This window comes from Ptiloglossa arizonensis, chromosome 13, assembly GCF_051014685.1.
Source record: "Ptiloglossa arizonensis isolate GNS036 chromosome 13, iyPtiAriz1_principal, whole genome shotgun sequence".
NCBI lineage: Eukaryota > Metazoa > Arthropoda > Insecta > Hymenoptera > Colletidae > Ptiloglossa > Ptiloglossa arizonensis.
The window spans coordinates 2,309,829-2,337,702 of record NC_135060.1 but is presented as its reverse complement, the minus strand read 5'-3'; the positions used below and the strand labels follow the sequence as shown (position 1 = coordinate 2,337,702).

The 27,874-nt window shown below is 27.8% G+C and overlaps 4 protein-coding genes across 12 annotated transcripts; 2 read left to right on the top strand and 2 right to left on the bottom strand.

Annotated features, from left to right (window-relative positions):
• Window positions 1-498: 498 nt before the first annotated feature.
• Trf2 (TATA box binding protein-related factor 2) lies at window positions 499-6,680 on the bottom strand. Its single transcript, XM_076325241.1, has 6 exons — window positions 6,561-6,680; window positions 6,179-6,486; window positions 4,770-5,063; window positions 3,431-3,681; window positions 3,162-3,256; window positions 499-3,006 (listed from the first exon to the last, which is right to left on the bottom strand). The coding sequence occupies exons 3-6, from the start codon at window positions 5,052-5,054 to the stop codon at window positions 2,768-2,770; spliced, it is 870 nt and encodes a 289-aa protein (XP_076181356.1). The 5' UTR covers window positions 5,055-5,063; window positions 6,179-6,486; window positions 6,561-6,680; the 3' UTR covers window positions 499-2,767.
• Window positions 6,681-6,886: 206 nt separating this feature from the next.
• On the top strand, window positions 6,887-8,803 carry LOC143153698 (uncharacterized). 2 transcript variants are annotated; one of them, XM_076325157.1, is made up of 5 exons: window positions 6,893-7,275; window positions 7,355-7,455; window positions 7,548-7,744; window positions 7,870-8,341; window positions 8,425-8,803. In XM_076325157.1, the coding sequence occupies exons 1-5, from the start codon at window positions 7,263-7,265 to the stop codon at window positions 8,596-8,598; spliced, it is 957 nt and encodes a 318-aa protein (XP_076181272.1). In that variant the 5' UTR covers window positions 6,893-7,262; the 3' UTR covers window positions 8,599-8,803. The 2 variants fall into 2 exon arrangements, with proteins under 2 accessions (XP_076181271.1, XP_076181272.1); XM_076325156.1 differs by having other exon boundaries at window positions 6,887-7,455.
• A 2,101-nt stretch (window positions 8,804-10,904) lies between these two features.
• Window positions 10,905-20,950, top strand: Mts (protein phosphatase 2 catalytic subunit mts). Of its 4 annotated transcripts, none has more exons than XM_076326021.1 (7): window positions 10,905-11,169; window positions 13,123-13,332; window positions 13,517-13,780; window positions 13,861-14,033; window positions 14,166-14,273; window positions 14,356-14,457; window positions 20,441-20,950. In XM_076326021.1, exons 1-6 carry the CDS (start codon window positions 11,068-11,070, stop codon window positions 14,426-14,428), a joined length of 930 nt encoding a protein of 309 aa, XP_076182136.1. In that variant the 5' UTR covers window positions 10,905-11,067; the 3' UTR covers window positions 14,429-14,457; window positions 20,441-20,950. The 4 variants fall into 4 exon arrangements, with proteins under 4 accessions (XP_076182136.1, XP_076182134.1, XP_076182135.1 ...); XM_076326019.1 differs by having other exon boundaries at window positions 20,416-20,950; XM_076326020.1 differs by lacking the exon at window positions 20,441-20,950 and adding an exon at window positions 18,309-18,445.
• Window positions 17,733-27,751, bottom strand: LOC143154145 (solute carrier family 25 member 16-like). 5 transcript variants are annotated; one of them, XM_076326016.1, is made up of 8 exons: window positions 20,897-21,094; window positions 20,371-20,488; window positions 19,991-20,083; window positions 19,782-19,915; window positions 19,227-19,412; window positions 18,690-18,846; window positions 18,293-18,434; window positions 17,733-18,195 (listed from the first exon to the last, which is right to left on the bottom strand). In XM_076326016.1, exons 2-8 carry the CDS (start codon window positions 20,432-20,434, stop codon window positions 18,021-18,023), a joined length of 951 nt encoding a protein of 316 aa, XP_076182131.1. In that variant the 5' UTR covers window positions 20,435-20,488; window positions 20,897-21,094; the 3' UTR covers window positions 17,733-18,020. The 5 variants fall into 5 exon arrangements, with proteins under 5 accessions (XP_076182131.1, XP_076182128.1, XP_076182130.1 ...); XM_076326013.1 differs by lacking the exon at window positions 20,897-21,094 and adding an exon at window positions 27,163-27,302 and having other exon boundaries at window positions 17,734-18,195; window positions 20,371-20,570; XM_076326015.1 differs by having other exon boundaries at window positions 17,734-18,195; window positions 20,371-20,570.
• Between the last annotated feature and the right edge of the window lie 123 nt (window positions 27,752-27,874).

Here is a 27,874-nt window from a genome sequence, read left to right as displayed (position 1 = left end):
TATAACTATGGAATATACGTTTTGTGTCAATTACTTTTTCTAAGAAATTTTGTATTAATAAATTTGTTTCTTATAGTCTATCTAATAAACAGTAGAAAACATGTTTTTACATTTTTTTCTATCATAAACAAAATTGAATATAGTATCTCATAATCATGTTAATCACATTCACTATTAATAATGGATATATCTTTTAGATTTATTTTTGTTTAATTAGATTTTAATTGTAACTTCTAAGTACAATCTTCAATGAACAATGTCAGGAACATTTACATCAATTTCAAAAATATATATTTGAAAGTCCTTAAAAAATAGATATAAATTAAAGGACATCAAATAATATTATTTTGTAATGAAGGAAAATGTACTATAGTTTTAAATATTAGGAACAAATTTTTTTAAATGTTTTACTCATGATCTTTTGCAGAATAGAGGCCAATAATATTTCATTCGAAATTGTATGTGAAATGATTATGTTACAAAGCATATTGAATTATAAATATTGTATTATTATAATCTCTATTAAATGAATTATTGATAGTAAACCTGGCTAATAAAATTAAGCAAAATTATAAATAATTGCATAGTGATTTTGACATTATTCCAATTTTTAAAGTAACAATTCTCATTACTATGATTGCATTCAATGTATACAATAACTGAATAATTTAAAATTAACTAAAACACTCTGTTACTTAATGTCACGTTCTTAATCAAGTTCAAGTCTTTTTAATTTCTGCATTGAATATATGAAGGGCAGTGACTATAGCTTCTTTGTAAAAAATTTGTTTAGCTTATAAACAGTAAATCATAAGAAATTACAAAAATTCAACTAAGTTTAGTATACGAATAGTATTTTGTATGGCACGAGGTACAGATTAATTTTTATTGTATGATATCGAAAAGTATTGCCAATATTTCTTCACAAACACATACTTGTGATACGAAAGGGATCATAAATAGTGTATATGATTAATAACAATTACAAAGTACACATTTTGCTTAGTAATCATTAAGAAGTATACAATTAATTGCTTACCAGTGTATCTGGTGAACTCGTTTTATTTACAAGTATGTCTTATGTAAGTCCATACTACTGTACTTAAATAATTAGAAAATAGTCGAAGAACGTTTCTTTCTTACATTATGCTGTTTGTATAAAATTTTGTTTCATATATACTCGCAATTTTTTATATCGAACAGAACTTAAAAATAGCCATGTGTCAGTCAAGCTTCTCATGTTTAAGAAATATTAAATTTTAATCGCTGAATATTTTGGTAATTCATTAATAGCAGAAAACATATATATAATATTCATTGTTCCTCAAACTATGATATACAACAGTGACGAAGATGACATGATTCAAATGCACTTATCGTCATGAGGATACTGCAAGTGACAAATAAATAAGTAAGATCTTACATGTAGATGAGTAATATAGGAAATGGTAAGTAATATTTTATTGTAATCTATTGTATTCTCTATACTTCTGTTGCAACTCCCAGAAAGTAGAATTAAACGCATTATCTAATTAAAATTTACAACTCATTTCAAGGAGTTCCTTTTTTTAACAACAAAAACAAGAGATTTAATTGACAAGTTATTCTAAACTAGAATTTGTTTCTGAAGCTAGCCTGTAAATATAACTGTATATAATGAAACCATATTCTAGAAAACTGCAATCAGGCCTGCATCATTTTTACAGAATTAATTTTTAAATTTAATATCAATTTTATACATTTCCTATTGTATTTTCTAAAAACAGCCCACAGTTGCTTAAACACAAATATTTAATAATGCAAATAGGCATTAAATGAAAAGAGCTTTTCTTTACTTAATGCAACTGAAGATAGGCTGTTGTTAGCACAATGGCTTTTAGTGTATTCCATGAAATTGTAAATAATTTTGGAATTAATATATCAAATTATTATGTATGACTTTTTTGTATTTATACTGAAAACTAAAAAGATCGTTGTAAAGTATTCTCACAACATCCATTGAAATGTGTCATTGCAATAGAAAAGCTAATTATTATAATGAACAAAATTTTCAGCTTCTTAGATGTCGCTTTGATCACTTTGCCTCAAATTTTGAACATCCATCTTTGGCACAATATGTTAATTAAGCAAAAATAGATTACATCTATGAGTAGAAAGAAGTAGAACAAAGGACAGTAAAATATACACGCTTTTGATTACTGCCACAATACTTCAGTACATAATCAGTTGATTATATATAATCAAAAACTTAAGAAGCATGTATTATTTCATTACCTAAATGTAGAGGAGTATACTTACAAACAAGCCCTTTTTAGAGCTGTTTCTAATCACTTAAATATACTAAATTTTGTCAACAAAAAAAAAATGAGAGAAAACGAGAAATTTTAAATGAACATTTAAGTTTGCTAAAACAAAACGATTATGTGTGTAACATTGTTTCTATGTTTAATATTTATATGTACATAGATGCATACATGTATAAATGTATCTATGTACATATATATATTATTAATGAAAGTAAATTACGACAATATTGTTTTGATAATGGAATTCAGTTCGATTCAGTATTAATGTAACTGTAATTAAAACACACATACGTGCATATTTGTCTCTGGCACTCACACATTGTCTTTTCACTAAGAGAAAACGAATGCTTCACTTCACTCTTTACGATAACACTTTTGTACACAGAGCAGTGCATATCTATTTTTCAAAGAACAAGATATAACAGTTTCACAATTAACAGAAGAGCAGCAAAGCAAACAGATCAGTCCCAACTGGCATCACTCTCACCCCCTTCAGCTTCTTCTTCCTCCTCCGAGTACATGGCTTCATATACATACTCTGCGTCATTTAGGAACTCTTCGTGATTTCTTTTACTTATTCCCAATCTACGCTTTTTTGATGACAAAGCAAGTTCATCTTCTGCTGTTCTTTCTTTACGAAACTCATAGACTAGTGGATAAATGTATTCAATTGCTGCTTGGACAGCAGCAACATTAGGAGCTGCAATATTCATTACATAGTATTTAATAAAATAAAATCATTAAATATAGAAGTAAACAAAAAATTAGTATATACTCAAGATAATAATACATATCTTTTTATACTTTTTATTTTAATACAATCTATAGAAATTTTAATTAATTACTAATACAAACCAGTTACAGTAACGCTGCCTGTAGAAAATATCTTCAATGTGGCTTTTGGTTCTTTCAACTTGTACGTAACACCAGGATGCAATTCTGGTTCATAACTAAGCATAATAAACAGTGTTAATAAATATTCTCGTATGTAAGCAAACTATTGTAATAAAATATGGATAAAAGCTAATTCCTTTGTAATACTTTCATTATGATTGATATTTTACACATACACATTAATATATATATATATTTGTGCATGTGTGCATGTAGCTAAACATACTTACTCTGCATTTTCTTTGTGATACAAAGAAAATGATGTTATCTTGATTGCGAATGGCATGCAACATGTACCTAGTACATTGACCACTCTATAATTGTTAAATCGCACTTTGAATCCGAGTTTCTGAAGCGAACGAGCAAATCTGCGAGCTGCGATCTTTGCTTGAACTTCACTGGTTGCACCAGTACACGTTACTTTACCAGAAGACCATATAGAAGCAGTAGTATAGGGTCTCCTCAATTTCATTGTTATCATCTACAACATGTGCACATGTACGAAAGACATTCATAACTACCATTTAATATTGTTTGCTAAAACCAAATTGCTCTATCCAATTTGAAAGTAAAATAATATTTTTTGTATAAATATAGTAAACAATATTCTATATGTAAATAACATTCTTTCTATCTTTATATGTCAGAAAGTGTAGAATAAAGTTAGAAGAAACCACAATATATCATTTTTACAAAAATACATCTATTTATTTTAGAATTTAACTGAAACTGTTACACACCTTGAAATAGATTATTTCTCAATACTTTCATACCAAATAAAAATAAAGACAAATATTACTTTTAGATCAATATCATTATCAATATGCTTATATTAAAAGTATTATATTTGAATTGTTATGAAACATCAAAGAGTTTACATGATTTAGAGATGGAAACAGAATCAAAAACAAGTGTATTTATTTATTAAAAAATAGTTATAATTTTTCATCAATAACTGTAAAGAATAAAAAATTGGATGTGAGAAGTATTTAAATTATTTATGGTTTTTTGTTCTCTAATTAACAGTCTATATATATACACATATATATATGTTTGTGTATATAACATTAATATGTATACATACATATACATATATACACATATATTATACTAGCAGTTAAAAAGATTAGCCACTCAAGATTATTTCACCAAATGTGAATCATACCAAACATAATTCCCATTAATTTTTTACACCATATTAACTTGTCTACCTACTTGAGAAACAGAGAGTATATACCTTCAGTTTTGCACTTTCTACCTTCCAAATACAACGATGGGACAATGCAAACACATAAGAGATAACAGAAAAATATAGCTAAACAGTACAGTAGGAATGAAATGATCAATATTTTCTGTTCTCGAATATAATATTTTCCACTCATAACTTAATTATTTTATGAACTTAGTATCATAATTTTGAATTTTTTGTACAAAAACTTGAAATTCCAATTAAAAATACATCAAACATAAATCATTAAAACATATAGATATATTTAAAATCAATACATCACTAAACATATTACATAAATATATTTTGTTACAAAAAAGCAAGATTGCTTTGAAACGTACCCCATTCTCCCTTCTATATTCCACATTAGATCCATTAAGCGCAATTTCTCGTAAATTTAAGTGACACCTAACGCTGAAGCTGCAAACTACGTTATTAATAACAATATCCAGCTCGCGAGGTTCCTGTTCAGGAGGATCCATATAAGGTTGGATTTGCCCATCGAACAATCTTTCATCTTTCTCTTCTTTACATATGTTCGTATTGTTTAAATTATTTACATCTTCTACATGATTTATTGTGTTTGTTAAAGGTTTCATGCCATTCTTTTGAATAGCAGTTGCCATAATATATATCTGAAAATAATAATAATAATAGTACTAAAAATGTTGTTTCTATCATCTTTATACAATATTAAAAAGAAAAGTAAATTGATAAAATTATATAATATTAAGTATAAAGTAATATTTTTTAAAGTAATTTAAACATTTAGAATAAGTTATGAATATAAGAAATCTACTTTTTTTTGCAAAGTTATAGCCTTGTAATTATTTACATATTTTAAATAACAAAAATGTATCTTATCTATTTATTCTATTTCTACCTAAATTAAATTTTTAACTCAATTTAAGCATTATATTGGCTGTAATAAAAATATTTTATTAATTTTATAAATCTATTTATTCCTGTTACCATTAAATAAACTGGTGATTTCCTATTGATTGTTATAGTAATAGATCTGTAATTATCCTTTAAACAGATATCGTTCTATTTTAATCATAAAGAATCATGAACATTAAACAATACATAATAAATAATAGTTCAGTTTTTGTATACTTTCTACTCATAATTAGCATTTCTTAGTTGCTAACAACAATTTTCTTCTCTGTACAAATAGACATGCAAAAATAAAAAATTTTACAAACTGTATAGAAAATAATGACCGAACTAAAGCGATGATCTTAGTAAAAAGTGATAATAAAGTAAAGCAATCCATTCTGCTATATAACGATTAAAAATACATCATAAATTGTAATAGTATTTTACATGGAACTGCATATCACAGAAATATGATTACTAATATTATTTGAACGTAAATGTTGTACTTCAATACAGTAAGTATAGATTAAATGATACTATTTTTTTAAACAAATAATAAGTTTCTAAGGTAAATTGAACTATATTTTTCTTTAAAATAGTTATCAACTTACTACATTGTAGAAGTGCACAAACATTTGTAAGATATTATGATTTACAAAAGCCCATATACATAAAATGAAGATTGCAAAAAAACAATTTTCAAACACGTTAAAATAAATTCAAAATGTTCTCTCTAATCCGAGTCTAGATGACAGCAGTAAAACATGAAAAGCACGATTACTGTATCGTACAGCGTTAAATGCCAAGGATATTAAATGAGAAGATTCAAATTTTGATTAGCAAGAGTAAAAAGAAGAGAAACTGTACTCACGTGTGACTATGATGTGTGCTTCAGTTACTATTTAATTAATGATAACTTCTTTGTTGACAAGTATCAGGAGAACGCAAAGTTAGCTCAATAACCAGTGCCATTGTTTTCAGCCATCTTCACTAGACTGGCTACTAATCCGAGTCACGGACGCGACAATGATATATAAACGGGAGTACTCATTGATGAAATACGTACGCGAAACTTTTCAATTTCTTTTTGTTTCCAATTTTTTGTTATCATTTCTTACACATATTTTCTCTTGTTAAAATTATATAAATCTAATTACTTTTCTTCATTTTTATCTTTTTCTACAAAATACAAAAATGAAATTATTAATGATTTTAAATATTATTATTTAGAATTTCCCTAGATTTTTTCTTACATTATGTACAAATTTTCATATTTGTTTTCTTCGTTTTTTGATCAAATTAATTGTAAGAATGCGCGTTCTTTTAATGTCGGTATCGTTAAAAACAATTTTCATTTGAACGGTTGAATTTTATAATAATGACAATGTGTTGATGTCAACCTTAACATTGTCAGATCGATACTGCGAAATTCGTACCTCATGACTGTTTTCACTGAACGGATATTATAATATCAAATTCTTATCGTTCAATGGGAACGGTTACGATTTTATTGACAAAATTGTTCCTTTTTTACGAAAGCGACAGAATGTAAGCTAAAAAAGAACAAATTTTTTATCAGACTACGAGATATGGTTGTTATTTCGTTACCATAATACCCTAAAGTTTCTAGATACGAAAACTTTAGAACGATTTTACGCGAACTACCCTTTATTGTAAAAAGTATAAGACCGAGAAGAAGCAATGTAAAGTTTTATGTAGTACACAACTTAGTTGTCATTCGCGGAATATAATCATTTACATATGCAGGACATTGTAGAACTTACCACAGTGCAAACTTTATACAATTGGAAATTGTTCAAACCACTAGTGCAGTGGCTTCTTCCGCATTTTACATTGTATTCCTAAGAGCTAGTAAAATCAAAATTTTCTACGCAGTGTTTAGTCGGAACTATTAATTAAATTTTCAGAATCATTGTTAAACATACTGAATAATAATGGCACACAATGGTACAATAATCATTTATTATAATGATTAATGGAAACATCGAATGTACAGTTATTTTCGAAAATATTTTTGCTGTTTTAGAAAACAGTAAACACGAAGATTCGGCTGAAATCGAGGGAAAAAACGAAAATGACGAAAACGAAGAGCCGGAAAAGATTCTTATTATAGATCCCGATAGCGAAGTTTGTTTTCGTTATTAATTCTTTTAATACCAGTTCCTTTTGTTTATCACACATGTTTATTATATGTATAATTATTTTTATTTATATTTTAGGAATTAGATTTCAATCATTCAAGGTTAACAAAACTAGAAAATTTAGAACCATTGCGGAAAATACATAGATTATGTTTTACATGGAACTTGATCAAGAAAATTGAGAATCTTGATACCCTTACGACTTTGGTTGAATTAGAATTAAGGGATAATCAAATTGTTACTATAGAAAATTTAGATGCCCTTATAAATTTGGAGTACGTAGTTTAAGCAATATAAAAGATTTATTTTCTCTTTTTATAATAATTGACTGATTAATTAATTGTCCTTTCATACTTTTTTAATATAAGTGAATTTTAATATGGAATAATTACATTTTCAGAATTTTAGATTTATCTTTCAATCGTATTAGAAAGGTAGAAGGATTAGATAATCTATTGAACCTGCAGAAATTGTTCCTGTCATCAAATAAAATAAAATATATTGAAAATGTGTCACATCTGAAGAATCTTACAACTCTTGAGTTAGGCGATAATAAAATACGAGAGATCGTCAATCTTGAGGGTCTTGATAATCTAACAAGTTTGTTCCTTGGAAAAAATAAAATTACAAAGATTGAAAACTTAGGAAGTTTACAAAATCTCAAGTTATTAAGTCTGCAAAGTAATCGCATTATAAAAATAGAGAATCTAGAAGAATTACAAAAGCTGGATCAATTGTATTTATCTGAAAATGGGATAATCTACATTGAAGGACTATCAAACTGTCCAAGATTAACTACATTGGATTTAGCAAATAACAAAATAAAAGAGGTTCAAAATATTGATCATCTTGAGGATTTAGAGGAGTTTTGGGTAAGAATAATGTTTTATTTTACCATCAAAAGTTTGATTGCATTTTTATTACAACATTTAATCATATTTAATATATTTCACAGATAAATAATAATGAAATTGAAGATTGGGCAAGTGTAGACAATTTAACGACCAATAAGAAATTACAGACTGTTTATTTAGAACATAATCCTATTGCCACAGATTTAAATTATAGGACAAAAATGAAATTATTGCTGCCATGGCTTGTCCAATTAGATGCAACACTTTGCAGATGAATGATGAAATATCACAAAGTAGATCACCGTGTAATGATAATTATTCAAACTGTGTCTATTGACTTTGTCATTTACCTCTTAGTATTATTTTGAAAGACTATTTTTAGCAGAAAGAAAATATCAGAAATATACTTCAGCCTTATTAATAGAAGATATGAAATAATTGGTTGTCTTTTGACAAAAAGTGCATTCCTCTATTTGTATTCTACACTTTATTAGTAGTGTATCATTGAAAGATAAAAATAGCTTATTACTTTTAATAGTTAAGAAATACAACATTTCAGAAAAATTATATAAATCCTTAGAGAGCAATTGTTTCCATATTTTGTTAGAAAGCTTTTTGAATAAAGAATCATGATTAATTGTGTCTTTTCATAGTTATGGATTATAAGCTCTTTAATTTTAAATACTTTATGAAATATATGTCGAATTTCTTGTTCACAATAACTATATAAATGTAAAAATTTAAAAGTGGGAAAATATTCATTTGATTTTACTATTCGTATATATTTAATTTTAATTAACAAGGATATAAAAAGTAATTAAACAATAATTATGCAAAGACATTAAAAATAAACTACAACTAATTTAAATATTTTAATTTTGATATTCAATACTCAATATGAAATATTCAATATAATCATTTTAGATTTCAATGTCACAGTAAAATTTACAATTTCTGCAGAGTGTTTACTATTCTATATACTCTCTTTAAACAATTTTAAATCTTGGAATGTAATTTTGTGCTCATTGATGTACACACAAAATATATTGAGATTACAGAAATACATATTTGTCACATGCTTTATATTCACAAATTATGTCATTCAGTTACCGCAATATATCAGACTATCAATTTCCTTATGCAAATAGATGGAATAAAATAAATCGTTTCGTCAATAATTAGATACTAATACAATAGTTGGAGACTAGTTTGTTAGCTTTATGAATAAAATGACCTTACAAACTGGAACTAAAATGATTTTCAACCATATACAAAAAATAACTTAACACTTTGCCAACCACACCAATTTATGAACTATGTGCAATAACATTTAACTTAAATTTTTATAACTCTTGTAATATGGAGATTAATGTTATTTTTATATGCTTATTGTGTCTCTTTCTATTGAACCATTAATGATAAAGTTTCTTGAAATCTTACATTATATTTAGCTATTAATGGTTACAAAAGTATTAAATAATATTGACTATGATTACATGAAATTATAAAATAAGACTAGTTTATGTATAATTTGATCAATGTTATTAAACCTTTTTTTCTAATGAAATAACTTCGCAATAACTATTTTTTTTTTAAGGACAACAAGAAAATTTTACAAACTAGACTTGATCAAGTTTTAAGAAAAACTGAAAGAGTCCACACATCATGTGTATATCCTACAAAAATGAACTTTTACCTAATGCCTTCTAATGTTATCTTTGATTTTAGATTTTATGAAGTTTGTAGAACTTTCACGTTTCTTAAATTAAAGTATAAGAGAACTTATAAAATAAAATAATTTTATTTCAATAATAAGTAAATGATGTAAAATATTCATTTGATAGTTTGAACAATTTTAAATATTTAAAATCTTATAATTATGAAAATAGGATAAGAAAAATAGAAGTAAGAGTAATACGTTAATGGTCAAAAACTATTTAGAAACGTGCTTACATTTGATTAAATAATTCTTGCTTATAATTATATGGTCTCCAGATGTTCACAACCTAAAAATAGTTCTATATTTTGTCACACACTTCTAAAGCCAATTGAAATGATATTTTATTTTATAAATAATGATTCAGTTTTGGAAATAAAATAAGCCGCTTATTATTTACTTCTTGAAAGGTATATTTTACTCAGTTCTATATACGATTTGACACATAAGCAACCGCAAAAACATTGATCATCTTTTGACAGAGTGAAATAGTTTCCAACAACCGCGCGTGAACTTGTAACCGTGAGGTTTGAAATTTGACGTGTACAAAAACTGGCACGTTAAATTCACGTCCGAATTTTAAAACCACCACATATTCCATACTTAAACATTTTTATTAGATTTTATCTCACATTTATATGATACTTCAAAATTCTGATGTTTTCGAAAGAAACGTAATCACCGTCATTAAAACGATGCAGTCAGAGTTTCACAGATATACACAATGGTGATACGCGCGACAACAGCAAAGTCGGCCCGTCATTGGGTAACGTGCGATAAACGTGAACGGTGATTGGTCAATATGGTAATCCGGGTTATAGTTAGTGAAGCACGCATGAATTGAGTATGACGTCACCGTCAGTACTCGCGATCGGCCATTTTGTGAGTGTGTGCTTGATCGAGATATTTGTGTTAAGAAGCTTTTCCAGTAAAACCGAATGATTTAGTTTACGAGACGGACTCGCTTTACTTTTATTACACGTGCTAAGAGCGCGGGATATTCTTGGACTTTACGTAGATTTGTACGATGGAGGAAAAAGCATCGTTGAAAGAACTCGACCAGTGGATAGAACAATTAAATGACTGCCAACAACTAACAGAAAGCCAAGTGAAAACTCTGTGCGAGAAGGTACACGATCTGTCTTGAATTATTTTCTTGTCAATTTCTACATGCCTGCTTAATCGGAACGTCTTTTGCGCATTTTGCGATTAATTCTGATTTGCTGTTTTATGTTCGTTTACTGGTACTTTACGATAACGCTGAACATGGCTTGACGTGTCATTACGAATTTCATTGTTATAAATTTGAATAAGTATATTGTATATATAGAGAAAAAAAGGTATCGATCTTGTACATTTTATAATTTTGTCGAACTTCAGGTTTCAATGAAAATTCACGTTTCGATCACAATCGGACGCTCAAACAACCGCATTCACTGATATTCAGGCTTCCACTGCAACTTGTTCAGCGCTTGTAAAATTGACTGGCTTGTTGAATCAGCCGACAATTCTATTTTTGTTGCTTTTCGAATAGGATTTCTTCTGGCATATAAATTTCTCGCTGGTTTTTACGTTTCAATGCCTCTACAAAGGGACTTAAACCCAAAATTATTTCAATATTGGTAATTTTTCGGGTAAATCATACCGAAATCTTTATAGTGACGAAATCTACAAAACCGAAATTAATACCAGTATCTTTTTGGTTTTCATCTACCTGATATGACATTTATATAACTCCTTAAAATATATACATAGTATACATAATATAGCGTAATGTTATGAGTATACATTCATGAATGCAATGTATACAAAATTTATAAACATTAGTGATATTCACTATAAGCCAACAGAAACCTTAGATCTACAACAAAACAGAACAGCAATTCTTGTCAGTTCTCTTTACGGTTTTGATAGATAATGCAGAAAAACATTTTGTTTTGTTATAATAAATTTATTCACTGAAGTACAATTTACACAGAAAAAATGGGTCATGAAAAAACAAATATATACACTATAATAATAATAATAATAATACTGATAAATTAATAATGATTATCTCAATTTTTGATACCTCTATTTCTATAAGAGTTATCCAGACATAATGAGAAAAATATTGTTATGATACTGATATTTTTTGCTTTAATATAAGTATATTTCAACAGTGCTTTCATATATTTATATTACAATCATTTTGCTAAATTGTCCTTTTTCAACATATTGGTATTTCTTACATTCAAGTATGAATTATTGTTAAAAATAGTTCATTGATCAGTTGAAAATTTCAAAATATTCCAATCTCTTGTATTTAAAATTTGAAGCAGAGAAGGATTTGTTTGTTACATAAAACAAAATGTATTATAATTGATACCAATATAAATATTGACATTGTGTACATATTTGTAAATATGTGTTGATTTGAATGATATACTTTAAGCTAGATATAAAAGAACATAGTGTTGATGATCATACATTTTTCAAATTTGCAAAGAACTAAAAAATAATTTTATGTTCAAAATATTAGATTTTAGTTTTTCCTATTTTATATGTAACATTAACATTATTTGCAAGTACATTTTTCTTATCGTCAATATAAATTATCAATTGGTAGCATATGTTTAAATATTTGCATTATGTATGTGCAAAATATATTTTAATGGAAATTGTTTGTTTGACATTTTTTGCAAAAATACTAACTAAATCGTTATATTCATGGTCATTATTTTATCATGGAATATGTTATTTGTTACAAATAATCAAATATTTTTTAGTATTTTTTAAGGTATGTAATTATTTCTGTGAGTAGTGTAATACTCAATATTTGAATATGATTGCATATTTTCTGTTACTTGTTACTTGTCATTTAGAGTTATATAATTTTATTTACTAAGTACACTGTATGTCTTCATTTTTTATTAATATCTATTGGTTAATCTGTTATAAGATTTTTATATCATTTTACACACATATGTGCGTGTACGTACACACAGAGAGAGAGAAAGAGAGTCACAGACACTGAGTCAAGTTAAAAACATATGTTACATTTACAATATCAAATATTGTGAGATTCAATCTATTTTTATAGGCAAAAGAAATCTTAGCTAAAGAGTCTAATGTACAAGAAGTAAAATGCCCTGTAACAGTATGTGGAGATGTACATGGACAGTTCCATGATTTGATGGAACTGTTCAGAATAGGAGGCAAATCTCCAGATACAAATTATCTTTTTATGGGCGACTATGTAGATCGTGGTTATTATTCCGTTGAAACTGTTACCTTGCTTGTTGCACTCAAGGTAAGATTACTATGATAAATGAATATATCATATAAAAATTAAGAATTGTTAAATTTAGTAAATTGAGTAAAGTTATGTATACACATAATTATTTGCATGGAATTATTGAATGCATTAAGTTTATTTTATGGATATTTACCTTCATCTTCTGATGTCAATTAACAAAATAATCTCATCTCTTTAGGTCAGATACAGAGAAAGAATAACAATTTTACGAGGTAATCATGAATCAAGACAAATCACACAGGTATATGGATTTTATGATGAATGTTTACGTAAATATGGCAATGCTAATGTGTGGAAATTCTTTACGGACTTGTTTGATTATTTACCATTGACTGCACTAGTGGATGGTCAAATATTTTGTTTGCATGGTGGTTTATCACCATCAATTGATACATTAGATCATATACGTGCCCTAGATCGTCTTCAGGAGGTACCACATGAGGTTGGTGCTTATGTGTGCACTCTCAAGATTGAAAAGGAAAACTAAGAAATATAAAATAACATTTGGCTACGTTCTTTAAGGGTCCAATGTGTGACCTTTTATGGTCAGACCCGGATGATAGAGGAGGGTGGGGTATTTCTCCTCGTGGGGCAGGATATACTTTTGGACAAGATATTTCTGAAACTTTTAATCATTCTAATGGCCTGACATTAGTATCACGAGCACATCAATTAGTTATGGAGGGCTACAATTGGTATATTTATTAAAATTGTTCATTTATAAATTTCCTCCATACCAGTATTTATTCATTATCTATTATATTCTGTAATAATATTTGTATGCAACTGCATATTATTTTATCTCACACACATATTTATTGTTACAGGTGTCATGATCGTAATGTTGTAACTATATTCTCAGCACCTAATTATTGCTATCGTTGTGGAAATCAAGCTGCAATCATGGAATTAGATGATGCTTTAAAATATTCATTGTAAGTTTTAAATAAATTTATAACAAGTTAAAAATAATTAAATGTATAAACTCAATGTGTTGCTTATTTCTAATTTTTTCAGCCTTCAATTTGACCCAGCTCCAAGGCGTGGAGAGCCACATGTTACTAGGCGGACACCAGACTATTTCTTGTAAAGAGTCAAACCCCAGATTTAAATATTAAGGTAGGGGTATGGAAATGATTCAGGCTTTATAACAATGCCCCTGAACATAATTTATGGATAGAACATCAATAAAAGTGTGAGGTTCCAGCTATCCTTACACAACATATTATAGTCTCAAGTATTATATCATGATTCACTTTGTGGTGTCTCACAGAGAGACAAAACACACATCCGCGTATTTGGCGTGTGTCCAACACCATACATCTAGACACAACATTAATTGTATACATAAAAAGAAGAAACAAACAATAATGTACACACGTACCAATTAAAATTCACGTATAGCATTGAGTTCTACAACTTTCATTGTACTGCTTGTATTTTTATTATCAAGAAAAAAAAATGAACATAATACATGGATTGAATGCAATAAGTAGCGCGAACAAAAATATGTGCATGGTATTGTTTTGAAACCTTGAGCAAATATTAATTTATTGAAACTGTTTATACGAGCAAAATTACTTGTTTTCGTAAACTAAATTAAAATAATGTTGTTTAAGGTTTCAAGAAGTATATCAAAATGATCATAATTTATATTTAAGAGAGTGTCACATATAATTATTAATATGAATGGAGCATGAAATGTTCCACCTCAAGGAAATATAAAGAGGGTTGATGCAACAGTAAATTTGGCATATACAAATTGTGCCATATAAGCAATTTAATAAATTCTTTAGTGGATTTTTTTAATTAATTGTAATATAGCATTACACATAATTCATTACAATCATAGTAACTAATAATTTCGCTATTATCATTTAAGTTGTTTTGTTGAGTGGATCAAAATATAATTTGTATGACTCACATTTTTATAATCGTACTAATAATAATTTACTGCAAACTGGTCGATTGTGTCTATTGTATAGTATTTATTTTTTTTTTTGTTATATTCGTTGCACTTTTCTATTTTCTGAATTTATTTGAACAGATAAAGGTTTCCAAATCTCATACGAATTTAAACGCACGACCATCTTGTGACTTTTAAGGAACTAGCAAAACTTTTGCATCAATCCTATCAAAACTTCCTAAGTGAAATGCACACTTCATCCTGAGTGAATTCATGCATTCACGATCATTAAATTGAAAATTAATTGCTCATGATCCTACCAATGACCTTTTTACTAATTAATAGGTATAAAATGATGCTTTTGATAAATAAACATGTGTAATGCAAGTCAAACAAACTTAATGTGTTGTGTCAAATCATTCATATTCGTCAGTACACAAGCATTGTATACATGAGCATTGGATGAATTCGCAGAATACATATGTTCATAGAAGTAAGCATGTAATTTGAGCATATGCATAATGAAACAAACGATACAGTAGAAATAATAAGGTGAAAAAATGAAATGTATAGATGCACACTATAGCAATTTACTAAGACTGTAAATCTAAAAGAAAATAGCACAGAAACCATGATATTGTGGATACAGCAACCCCTTCTGCATGATGCAGGGCTGAGCATTTTTTTGTTTGTTTTATATCACGTATTAAACACATTCAGTGGATTATAAAAACTAAGAATAAAATTTCCTACATAGAATGAAAAAATCGTAGTATTATAATAGAAACAGATGAGTTAATTAGAAATAAGCCTTACATGAAAATCAGTAATAGATCTTAGAACTTGTATAGCTAATTTTGTATTCGCTGTATTTATTCTCTCTTCTTAAAGTATTTCATATGATGGATAAATTTCAATACCGCAAACAAACTTACTAGCTGTTAAATTCGCTACAAAACTTTGTAAGCTTACATTTGAGTTCTCAAGTTTTCATTTATGTTTTTTCTGTTTTAATCCAATTTTGACAATGAACATCAAATTTTGATGTACCTACTTGTAGGTTTTTATAAAATGTTCATAGTTTTGAATTAAGGTAAACCAAATGATACATGCTTTTATTGAAAGCTGATTGATTGATTGATCACCAATGCACATGCATAAACTCAATTCAGAACTTGAAATGTCTCAAACACGTTTGTTGTGTATATAAATTTGGGGTAATATGATCAGTTTATACCTGTATATAATTATTGTGTATGACATGCTTACCACATTTTGTATATATCAATTCGAGATAACGCTTTTTATATCTTTTACAACATTTTATATTAGCCTGAACAAATGCTTTGAACAACTGTGAATTATGTGTGTGTATTTGGTTTTTAACTTTCAGCATGCTTCGCTGTTTTTAGACTTCAGGTACCTTCGAAATATTAAGTTACAAACATTAAACAGGCTTACAAGATCTGTATTTAGACAGATATTGCTAAAGCAAGGAAAACAGTACGCGGTGAACTGATATTATGTCGCCTTATTATATACAAAGCTAGAGAAATAAAGAGATGTTATCATATTTAGAAAGTCTTACATCATTTTTACACTGAATTTCAGTAACGCAAAAGATACAATGAGCACAACTAATAATTAATTATAAGATTATTGAGCAAATAATTATTTACATATATTCTAAAAACTTGAAAAGTAAGATGTCATAGAAATAGGTGGATTTTTATGAACAAAATCGTACTTATAAATGACATGATCCCAAAAATAGAAAGACATGTACAAAAATAAACATTTATTAAGAAATAATTGACTAAAAACAAACATTTTAAATTGAAATAGTAATGAGAAAAATTATCTATTGCCGCATTGTTTATTAATTACACACATTCAAGTGTCCAATATATAAATGATAAACCCTTGAGTTTAAAATGTGATAAATATCGCTATTATATTTCGTGAATATATTGAAAATTAATATCAATTATAATTTTTACGATTATCAAAATAATTTGTACGCCTTCTCTTCAACATATCTAAATAATAAGAAAGTGCTTGATGGATCTAAGTAAAGTATAATAATTGAACAAAAATATTTTATTTATAAACCTTCAATAATCCTAAAATTACCGCGATTCCAATACAATTATTGTTACATACATTCTTTTGCAACATCTGCACCAAATATATTGTTTCTTATATATGATACGTTGTTTATAGTAAATTAATCCTTAACTAAAATTTAAATTTTCGATTAAATTTTACCATACTATTAATATAAATATACAATTATATTACAATTATTAGTTTTGTCTTCAGTTCTTAAATACAATAAAATTCGATGGTATTTTTTATACATCGTTATCAAAAATTTGACCAATAATACATATGTAAAATATTGTTACACAAACTGCTTTTTCATTAAAATAATTAAAGTTTTTAATTGACATGATCATTGAATTGTATATGAACATCTGAGATGTATATCAAAATAAATATCCTTTTTTCGCGTATATTGAATAATTACCATTTAACTGTAATCATTCGTCTTAGTATAATCCTTATTTCATGTTCCTAATAACTTGAAATTAAATTGAAACATTTGTTTTATTGCATCATAAAATAAAAGTAATATAATAATGTTTGTGTATTAATAGCCATTCAAAAAATATTAGACATTAGTTATAATTGGTTAAACTGTGCTTTCTTGTATGTGCTTTGTACTTTTGTATAGGTGAAGTTGGAATATTAAAACTATCTATCATAAAATAAATTACAATTTCATTCCCGTGTCCAAATTGAGTATTTGTTTCATAATTTCGTATGTTGTAAAACTAACTGACACCATAGGAATAGCTCGTAAATAATTAATGCTCATTCCACGATAGAGACCTTTTACAATACCATTTTCTATATATATCAGTTTTATAGTCTCTAACATACCAACACTAAAAAAGAATTATAACTCAGTAATATTACATAATAAATCATTTAATAAGGTTAAATATCTTTTTAGTTACGTTTTAAATTTGTAGACATAATTACCTATATTTTTGTGTAGATGGATTCATCATAGCTAATTGCATACGTCTTCTAGTAACATCTAATGGATATGAAAAACTTTGTGCAATAGCACCTGCAATACCTCCACATAATAATCTTGCCGGTATAGTTAAAACTAAACCACCTGCAAATATAGTTAAGTATTTTAATCAGTATACTGTTACTATCAGAAATTGAATATAATTTTATTGTAAATTATGAAATTTTCTTTTTTAATTGAAAACCAAAGAGTCTGAGTATTTATATAATTGCGCGTTCGTCGAAATATTTACTGCTTTATAAAAGAAAATGAATACAAATTGATGTATTTAATATACATATTATGCTTATTATAGTAAATACTAAAGTTTTTGCGATAAAAATTTAGTACTTGTCATACCTGTATTTTTATCGCATTTATCACAAAAATAGTTTGATCCATATTTCATGCAGAAATATTTAAGCTTCTCAAATGAATAAAACGAAAATCCCGCATATGGAACCATACCGAAAATAGTTGGCCAAAATCCTCTGTACAATGCTTTTATACCGCCTTCCTGAAAAATTCGAAAATATAAATTTAAAAACATAATTTTTTTTAATTCATTGTTTTAAAGTTACTTAAAACAAGTATTTTAAGAAATAAAAGTAAGTTTGCTAGAGATACTAAAGTATTGATAGGTCATTGATATATTCACAATTTATCTAAGATCTCTTATCTCTGATAATAAATGTTCAAAGTCTAAATTCTATTTGCATTTTGTACTTTACACTTAACACTTTAACTGCTAGTAGAAAATCATACACATATTGTCTAGGTTCAATGAGTGACAATAAAAAGTAAACAGAAGTAAAAGTGTTAAATATTAAATACTGTATTAAATATGAATTATTTTTCTGAATAACACTTTTTAAGATTCAGATTAATACAAGTTACCTCTTTAAAAACTGTGATACCCGTATGAACAATTCCTTTATAAATGTGTTCTCCAGTAACTTGAAAAGCAAGCCTAGCCCTAATGGTGTCTAGTGGATATGTTAATGTAACTGCTGTAACACCAGCAGCAGATCCAGCCAAAAATTTATCTATATGTGTGTGCTTCCCAAATAAGCCTCCTAGATACTGATAAAAATTAAATGTAACTTAATTGGCTTGCAGTCTCATGTGTTTACTAATTCTTTTTTTAACACAAACGTGTTGCATTTATCTTGTATAACCATGGTCTCTGCACTCTTTTTTATACTTCTATATTTAGGATACATTATTGTATGTTTTTGTAAATGTATGTATATAATATATATACATATATGTATTTATGCATACATAAATTCACAAGTGAATCTATATGGTTATGGCTCACCTTCAAATTATGAACATGTCTTTATATTAATAACGGTTACTTCACTCTGTGGAACCACTTTACCCAGAACAAACTTGGTATTACTTTTTAAACTATTTTAACACAGTAAAGAAGAAGTAATTGATAATTACCTTTTTGTATAGTTCAAATGTAGTAAATTGTGTTGCTGCATATGGAAAGATTCTAATCATTTGAGCAAAGTTTCCCTTGTAGAGAGCAAAAAAATGTTCACGTTGGATAATCTCTTTTAATCCAGAAAGAACGCCTAGTATAATGAATTAATAGCAGAGTTATATTTCATATAATTTACAGTCATTTTACATGGTTGTATCATTCTTACCTAAGTGTTTATAGTGTTCATTGTGTGCCTGCAATAATATTTTTATCCTATCTAAGGGGGCCACTGCTGTTTTTGAACACATTCCAGCTACACCTACAAAATATGTACTTTTATTAAAATTTTGAGCAATCATTAGACAGTTTCATTAAATACATTATAATTTCCAAAGCATACTGTTATTATTTATTGCTTAATAATAATGAAAAATTTTACATGTAAATGATATAGATATTATTTTAAAAGGGTATACATTGTGAATAAACACTGTAGAATTTTTAACAAAAGCTGACAATAAGTTATTAATGTAATATGTAATTCTTATTGTACAATAACTAAATACAAAATAATTATGTTTCAATATGAATAACATTTCAACTTACCGCCAGCAATTAGACTTTTGAAAACAAATCCATACTTTTTCTCAGACTCAACGCGAAATGCCATGTTTAGATCGTTGTTACGGGCTGGAGGCGTTAAAACTGTAGAAGTTCGACACACCTGTCACGGAAGAACATCGACTTTAGACTACCCCATCGCGTAGCCACGCCGATAACGAGGTAACCGACTTCGACTTACGTTTCTATTCGTGTCAAAAATGTCAAATATTTAGGTTGTGTTCACCATAAACTTGGACTTTCACATGAGACTGCGTGTTGACCAAAGAATATTAAAAAATGAAGCATAAGACGTGTATCGGGTTAGATAATCTTTTTCGTATAAGAACCAAAAAAGTTGTGTGATTCAATTTATTCAATACGTATTCATACTTTTTGTTATGTATATTACGTTTATATAACATGGAAACTAAGTATGCAAATATTTAATTGAAGAAGGTATTGATTTATTAATTTGTTGTAAGATGTGTAAAGTATGTTATTTAATTATTTAACAGATATAAATTCTTACATATAATGCTTGTTTTTTTCTTAAGAGTAACTAAGCACAGAAACAATAAAGACGAAATAAATGAAATTTATTTATTTAACAGAATTAAAAAATTTATTTTCATTCATTGCTGAATAACCTAAAACTTGCTCAGTCTTATACATTACTTTCTTTCAGCAAGTTCTTTATTTTTATTAAGAGAGTATGCTACAAAAAGAATTTTAACTCAAATAATATTCTTTAAGATATTCAGCCTTAGGCTTGAGAATTGCCTTGTCCTTAAGACTGATAACCCAACCAGGTTCAAGGCCATAAAATAGCTGTCTAGGATCTTTACGCTGTGTAAGCATTGTATAATTTGGGTCATCTTCAATTTTTGGGAGTACATAACCATATTTTTGAGATAAAACCAATCTTTCCTGAGAAATCTCTTCAGGATTTGCTAAATATCCTCTTGATGTTGCACTTGAATAATATTCTAAGCAATCTGTTGGTGGTAACAGTCTACGTGGTATTGGTTTTCCTAAATAATTGAATGTGTCTTAAGTATGATACCGGTATTATTTAAGTTTTATGCTTCAAAAGAAAAAAAAATTCACCTGTTGTGAAAAATTGATCCACATCATGTAATGCAAATAAGGAGTGATTATCGTAATATGCAGTACAAATAGTACCACCATTTTTTTCAATTGCTGCTATTACAGGCTCATTAGCCCATTGAACTTCTATGTTTATTTTTGCTTTAAAGATATCAGCTCCCTTAAAAATTATTTTAAATGAACCAAATGGTTTCTTACATGAAAAAATTAATTTTGTTGCATAAGAAAATGAAATTAAATACCTCATCTGTAAGATGAACACCTGCATGCTTGAATAATACATTAAAATTATACAATCCTGTGTTGATTAAAGTTACAAGATCAATAGGTTTAGATGTATCTATTCGATTTGTATCAATATATAATTGCAATTTTTCTAAAGATAAAGGTGGATACTCTCTTCTTAAACTGTAATATATGTAAACATACTTAACCATAACATTAATCTTAATATTAAATTTTATAGCAATGATAATTATTTTTAATCATTGTTTTGAAATCAATAAAAAATTTTAAAATGCAATTCCATGTTTCTCAGGATCATATAAGGGATTCCAGTATTTTAACCCATTGACACCTTTATTTTTTCTCCTGTTTACTTTAGAATAGTGGTGACCTTCCATGTCATAATAATTGATCAAGCAACCAAATAAAACATTAAAAAAATCATTAAGTAGGCCTAAGAAAGAATTTTATTAATATTTTTTAGTTGAGAAATAAACCTTCTAAGGAATTATTATGTTTGTACTAATTCTAAGTCAAAAAAGATTGCCAACTAGTTCTCTAGAATCCAAACTTCTTAAGTAAAAATACGGGTTATATTAATACGTTACTGTCCGACATCACCGTTATCTGACTCTCATTGTGGTCGGCAAAATATGTATCGCATTAGCGCATTGTTATGTTTGTTAATATGATATGTTTGTAGAAATTGCTCTAGTTATAAAATCATACCATGTATTGTTGTAAAATATAATATGGATAAAGGAATCCTTTATTTTTATTTTTAAGGAAAAAACGCAGTTGATAATTAAGTAATTTAAAAATTATCTAATTAAAAAATGGAATAATCTCGGTTAACTTTATTCGAGGAAAGATTAACTGCAACGTCGAGTAATTAATCAAACATTAGATAATTCGAGACTTCGAGAGTAACAAGGGTCAGTGTTGGATTCTCCAGTTTTTAAACAGTTAAAAAACGTCGTACTTAACGATTTGCCTTCGATGTACAAAGACAGCTACTAGTTACAATGTTGTAAAGTTATCAGATTTCAGCGTTTACAAATTAAAATTTATTAAACACAACATTGTTTGAATTACTTTTAATTGCTACGTAATCGAATGTTGTTTACATCTCTATCGAAGAGTTTTTTCAAATTCATACACTGATTATAACAAAAATATTAATTGAACTACTTTATAAGAATATTGTGAACAGCAGATTCATTGCAAAATTTCTAAGAAAAGGGAAAATATAATATAAACGAACGAACTAAAATTACACTTTTGCAGAAATTAAACTACTACTTGATTATTAAAATAATTGTACTACATAGAACGTTTTAAGGAGACTATAACGAATTGTTTCTCGAATCAATCTTTATCTCAGGCTGAGATCCAACCATGTGCAAATCATCCGACGAGGAAAGTGACTGAGATAAACCAAATGTTTTGCGCAATAATGAGTGCGACCCGTATTACAAGCGTTATCGGTATAGTATAAATTAATACTAACAACGAACAACATTTATATTTCTTACTGTACCTTTATAACAGTATTATCAACGGATTAATGAAGTACTCTCGATAAAAATGAGATCAAAATTAACCGTATTCGGATTATTTTCACTTGTATGTCGAATTGCTTCTGAATCATACAACTCAAAATACATATTACATGGAAAAAGAATCTATTTTTTATAATATAATAATTATGAGATTATTATTAATGGATTGATAAGATTTTCTCGATGAATATGAAACCAAACACAACGTATTCGAACTACTTTTTTTTTAACATAGGATTTACTAACCAGTTAAAATGACTGGTTTTAACTGCTTTCATAATGAAATTTGCTTAAATTCCGTAGCATGTTTTTTGAAAATGTCATGACTTTTTGTTCCCAAGATTGACTTTATTCTCAAAACTTATTCCATTAAATCCTTTCATTCCAAGCGAAGAAATTCCTACACAGTTACTACTGCCTCTATAATGTAATTTCTTTATCGAAACAGGCATATAATATTAATTTGTCGTAAAACATTTGGTTATGTCAACCTCAATGAGGTTCCTGTTCATGAATATTAATTACTTTTAAATGTTATAAATGATGATACTTTGAACAACTCTTCCTGTTGAAAAAATTGGTATTCGGCCTTAGTTTTTGATATTCGCAAAAAATTATTAATACTTTTCATTGAATTTTATCTACATATATACATCCATAGCAGCGTGTGCGTAAGCTAAAACACTTCTAGTGTTTCTGTAAACATACAGCGGTGACCGACAGCAAAATGTATGATATGTAATGGATGAACTCATATATACCTAACCGGCCGTTTCATGGTAGCCGGGAAAAAATATACAATACTATACTTCCAACTAACACCAATATCATATAATCTTGGACTTTTTGACGAATGTATCTTTTCCCTATGTACAAGATCAGTCTTGGTTGGAAATAGATTTTCCTTCAGTCGCCATGAAGCTGTTGGTCATACAAATTGAAGTTTTTAAGTTCATTCGTTACATGGTTACTTACCGGCTACGGTGATGTGTTATATGTAGATTATGTAGAACATGACATTGACGCATACATTATTACGGACATAAATGTATATAAGCATAGATAAAATTCAATGTTTCGAAAGTTTTTCGAAAATCTCAGAACTAAAGTTGTTTATTAACATTTTCAAAGGAAAAATATCACCCTTTACAACACGTATACTTAAAAATAAACAAAATCTATGAACAGAGACCTCTTCGACAACTTCACCAAATACAGTAACGCTCGCTTAAATTTAAATAAGTCAGAAGTTGGCATTGAAATCATCGCGGTGCATGTAGCGGTCTTATTCCAAGAATTGTCCTGAACTTGAGTTTGGGGGCTTTCCACGAAGAATGAATCAAACATATAGTGAAAGTAAGAGAGAAGGAAATAATTTACGGAATAAAGATGGTCGACCGCGAACATTTCAAAGGAACGTATTCAATTATAAAAATAAACATTTTTCATTGTTTAATTTTTATAATAATAGTACCAATTGATCGGTGAGGTCCTTTCGGTCAAAATGAGATTAAACACGACGCAAATCGGATGCGTATCTTTATTCGTAATAAATTTAAATATTCCAGATAGCATAAATAATAGAAAAGTAGCAAAATTTTTTCAATTTATTCTGTGTTTAAACTCATTTTGATCAAGGGAACCTCGCTAATCTGTGAGGTTGATATTGATGTTGATATCATTATTATAAAGATAACGTGAAAAATGTAGAAATTAAAATTTTTGTAATTGGATTCAACGTATTACGTGCAATGCTTTTTAAAAGTGCTCGAGCTTTGATTATTACTGTTGTCACATTATTTCTCTCTTGCTTACTCTTGCTATATTTACTTACTGTCTTTGTTCATAGGATCAGATTACGCTTAGCTCGAGACACTTAGTAGCGGGAGAGTGGAGGGGACGAGTCATTGAAATTGAAACGAGCATTACTGCAATTCAAATACAATTGTGTTTGGTCTCATTTTCATCAAGAAAATCTTATCAATCCTCTGATAATACTCTCATAATTATTATATTATAAAAAATCAATTTTTTCGCCACATAATATATATATATATATATTTTAATCTGCACGATTCAATAATAATTTATATAACGCACAAATAAAAATAGTACGAATACGGTCAAGTTTGGTTTTTTCAACTAATTGATAATACTAGTAGTTTGTTTAGTGTTTTGACATGCATGCGGCACGGCTTTGAAGATTAGCCAGCCAGTTTTTATCGATGTTACGGAATGATAGACGGTAAAAGTAGATTATCCCTCACTGGACCCTCGTATCGTACTATCAAGGATACACTTCTCAAATTTTTGAGATGATGATAGTGTCCTATTATTAGGGTAGGAGAATTTTTTCAAAATGCGACAGTGACATGAAATTCCTATGTAAGAATATACGGACAATTTTTCTATTATAAAAATAATTTTACTAATTTTATGAGTATTTATTTAATAAAAACGATTCTTTAAGACGAAAATAACAAAATTAAGAAAAGTATCCTAGTTGATTGAAATTATTCTTTTAGTGACAGCAGAACTGGCCATTAATATGCCACTGATAAATGAGTTGTTGTGCTATTAATGCACACACTACAAATAAAACATATTTCACATTTTTGGAGATCCCCTGTGCTCCTGTAATAATTATGTTTAACATTTTGTAGGTGGCAGATATAATCGGTATTAGTCCCTATGCATCAAATAAAATTAATCAAGATTATTCGAAACCTCAAATAACGAATGAAGTTAAAAAAATAAATGAGTGATCATGAATGTATTGTTTGAATGAACGTAATAGACAGATAATATGTAATAAGAAAATGTCAAAGTCACTGATAAGTATGTTGAACAAAGAGATAGAATAAGACAAATAAATGTAGAAGAAAAGTAAGACAAGTGAGATTATTTTAACAAAAGTATGTAAGATTTTAGCATTATAAGCAATACTAAACCATTTATAACGTGCAAGCAATTAACACCTCTGGTCATTGGAGTCATATTATAAATTGTAAAAATTTATTTAAAAGCGATTAAATATGCACACAGGGTAATTTATTGCCTATAAAATTATATATAATACATGCTGACATTTTTTAGAATGAAAGTCATCTAAGGAACTATTGTTAATAAATGGACCTAACTGCTCTCATATAGATGTAGTGCCAATAGGTTAATCACAAGTTCAAACTACCGTAATATCCTGTTTAATGCTGTCCCGTTTAATTCCTTGATTATAATATACTTTTGCTAGCAAGGAGAGTACAAGTTGTTCAGGTCATTGATTTTTGGAGTTCCACTTTGTACTTTTGTAGAGGTAGTGATTCAGTTCAGGAAAATATAGCATTATAAGGGCAATTACTCAATAGTTGTTGAGATATTTATGATTAGAGTTTTATTATTGCCATAACTACAGATTTATTTCAGATAATTACCAAATACTGTTGTGGTTTAGTGGCAATAATAAAACTCTAATCATAAATATCTCAGAAACTATTGAGTAGTTGTCCTTATAATGCTATATTTTCTTGAACTGAATGATTAAATCTACAAACGTGCAAAGTTTCAACTAAATCAATGACCTGAAGGACTTGGACTCTCCTTACAAATTATTAGAATGGAAATTTTTCTGATAACTTCAGTAATTAAGTACACTAGTATATGTACTGTTTAAAAAATCTTTTCAACCATAATGTTTGCAAAAGACAATGAAAATAAAAATATATTTAAAATGCAAAGAAATAGCATTTCAGTAGATGTAAAGTTACATTCATTAATATTAATATTATATAATATTAATTTACTACTTAATATTCACTTGGACATTAACCAAGATTTTACATTATATAAAGCTGCATATTGCAATAACAAATTATATTTAACTATCAATTCATGTACAACTTACTGGTGCCCTTTATAATATGGTTGATATCCAAATCTCAAATAAAATGGATTGTTTCCAGTTTCATATCCAAGACGCATAAAATTTTGCCTTTGACCAGAGCCCTTATTACCAGCTCCATGTTTATTTCCATTATGTTGCCCTCGACCACGTTTTGACTATTAAAAATATACAACTCATAAAATATTTATTGTAAACTAATTATCACACATCTATTGAAAATAATATTATATTATATAATACTGATTAAAATTTTTATTTATTGCTCCATACATACAAATAACTCTAATTTTTTTCGTATTAAAATATAAATATTGTTAAAATAAACTTACCGGTTTCTTTGAACCAGGATTGTCTCGAATGTTACCTAGACACACTCTTGGTAATGTTCGTAACATTGACAATGCTAAATCTTTGCCATGTTTTATTGACATGATTTCCAATATCTAATGACTTCGTTCAAAGCTTTATACGTTCGTTTACAATAATGATTTTATATCATTTAAATTCTCTTATTGACTTTTACATGAATTTCGTTATAGTAAATGTAACCTCAACTACAAAACATTTATCTATAAATATGACCACTTTAAGGTTGGTTTCTATTCTGCCTGTCACTTGTATTCTTAAAGAGCGCAAATCCCGTTTTCAACTATAATTGGCACCAAGTCATATTATATTTTTATTTTGTATTATTTTATTTTCAATTTCATTT

Bases quoted from the DNA above. Each gene is read 5' to 3' on its own strand.
- Trf2 (XM_076325241.1), bottom strand. From the start codon at position 5,054: ATGGCAACTGCTATTCAAAAGAATGGCATGAAACCTTTAACAAACACA. The intron at 3,682-4,769 runs GTACGTTTCAAA...CACATGTTGTAG, and splicing joins AATATAGAAGGGAGAATGGG to ATGATAACAATGAAATTGAG. The intron at 3,257-3,430 runs GTAAGTATGTTT...TATTATGCTTAG, and splicing joins TATCACAAAGAAAATGCAGA to TTATGAACCAGAATTGCATC.
- LOC143153698 (XM_076325156.1), top strand. From the start codon at position 7,297: ATGATTAATGGAAACATCGAATGTACAGTTATTTTCGAAAATATTTTT. The intron at 7,456-7,547 runs GTTTGTTTTCGT...TTTATATTTTAG, and splicing joins TTATAGATCCCGATAGCGAA to GAATTAGATTTCAATCATTC. The intron at 7,745-7,869 runs GTACGTAGTTTA...TTACATTTTCAG, and splicing joins GATGCCCTTATAAATTTGGA to AATTTTAGATTTATCTTTCA.
- Mts (XM_076326021.1), top strand. From the start codon at position 11,068: ATGGAGGAAAAAGCATCGTTGAAAGAACTCGACCAGTGGATAGAACAA. The intron at 13,781-13,860 runs GTTGGTGCTTAT...ACGTTCTTTAAG, and splicing joins TTCAGGAGGTACCACATGAG to GGTCCAATGTGTGACCTTTT. The intron at 14,274-14,355 runs GTAAGTTTTAAA...TAATTTTTTCAG, and splicing joins GATGCTTTAAAATATTCATT to CCTTCAATTTGACCCAGCTC.
- LOC143154145 (XM_076326013.1), bottom strand. From the start codon at position 20,434: ATGGCATTTCGCGTTGAGTCTGAGAAAAAGTATGGATTTGTTTTCAAA. The intron at 20,084-20,370 runs GTAAGTTGAAAT...CATATTTTGTAG, and splicing joins CAAAAGTCTAATTGCTGGCG to GTGTAGCTGGAATGTGTTCA. The intron at 18,196-18,292 runs GTAATTATGTCT...ATTCTTTTTTAG, and splicing joins CCATCTACACAAAAATATAG to TGTTGGTATGTTAGAGACTA.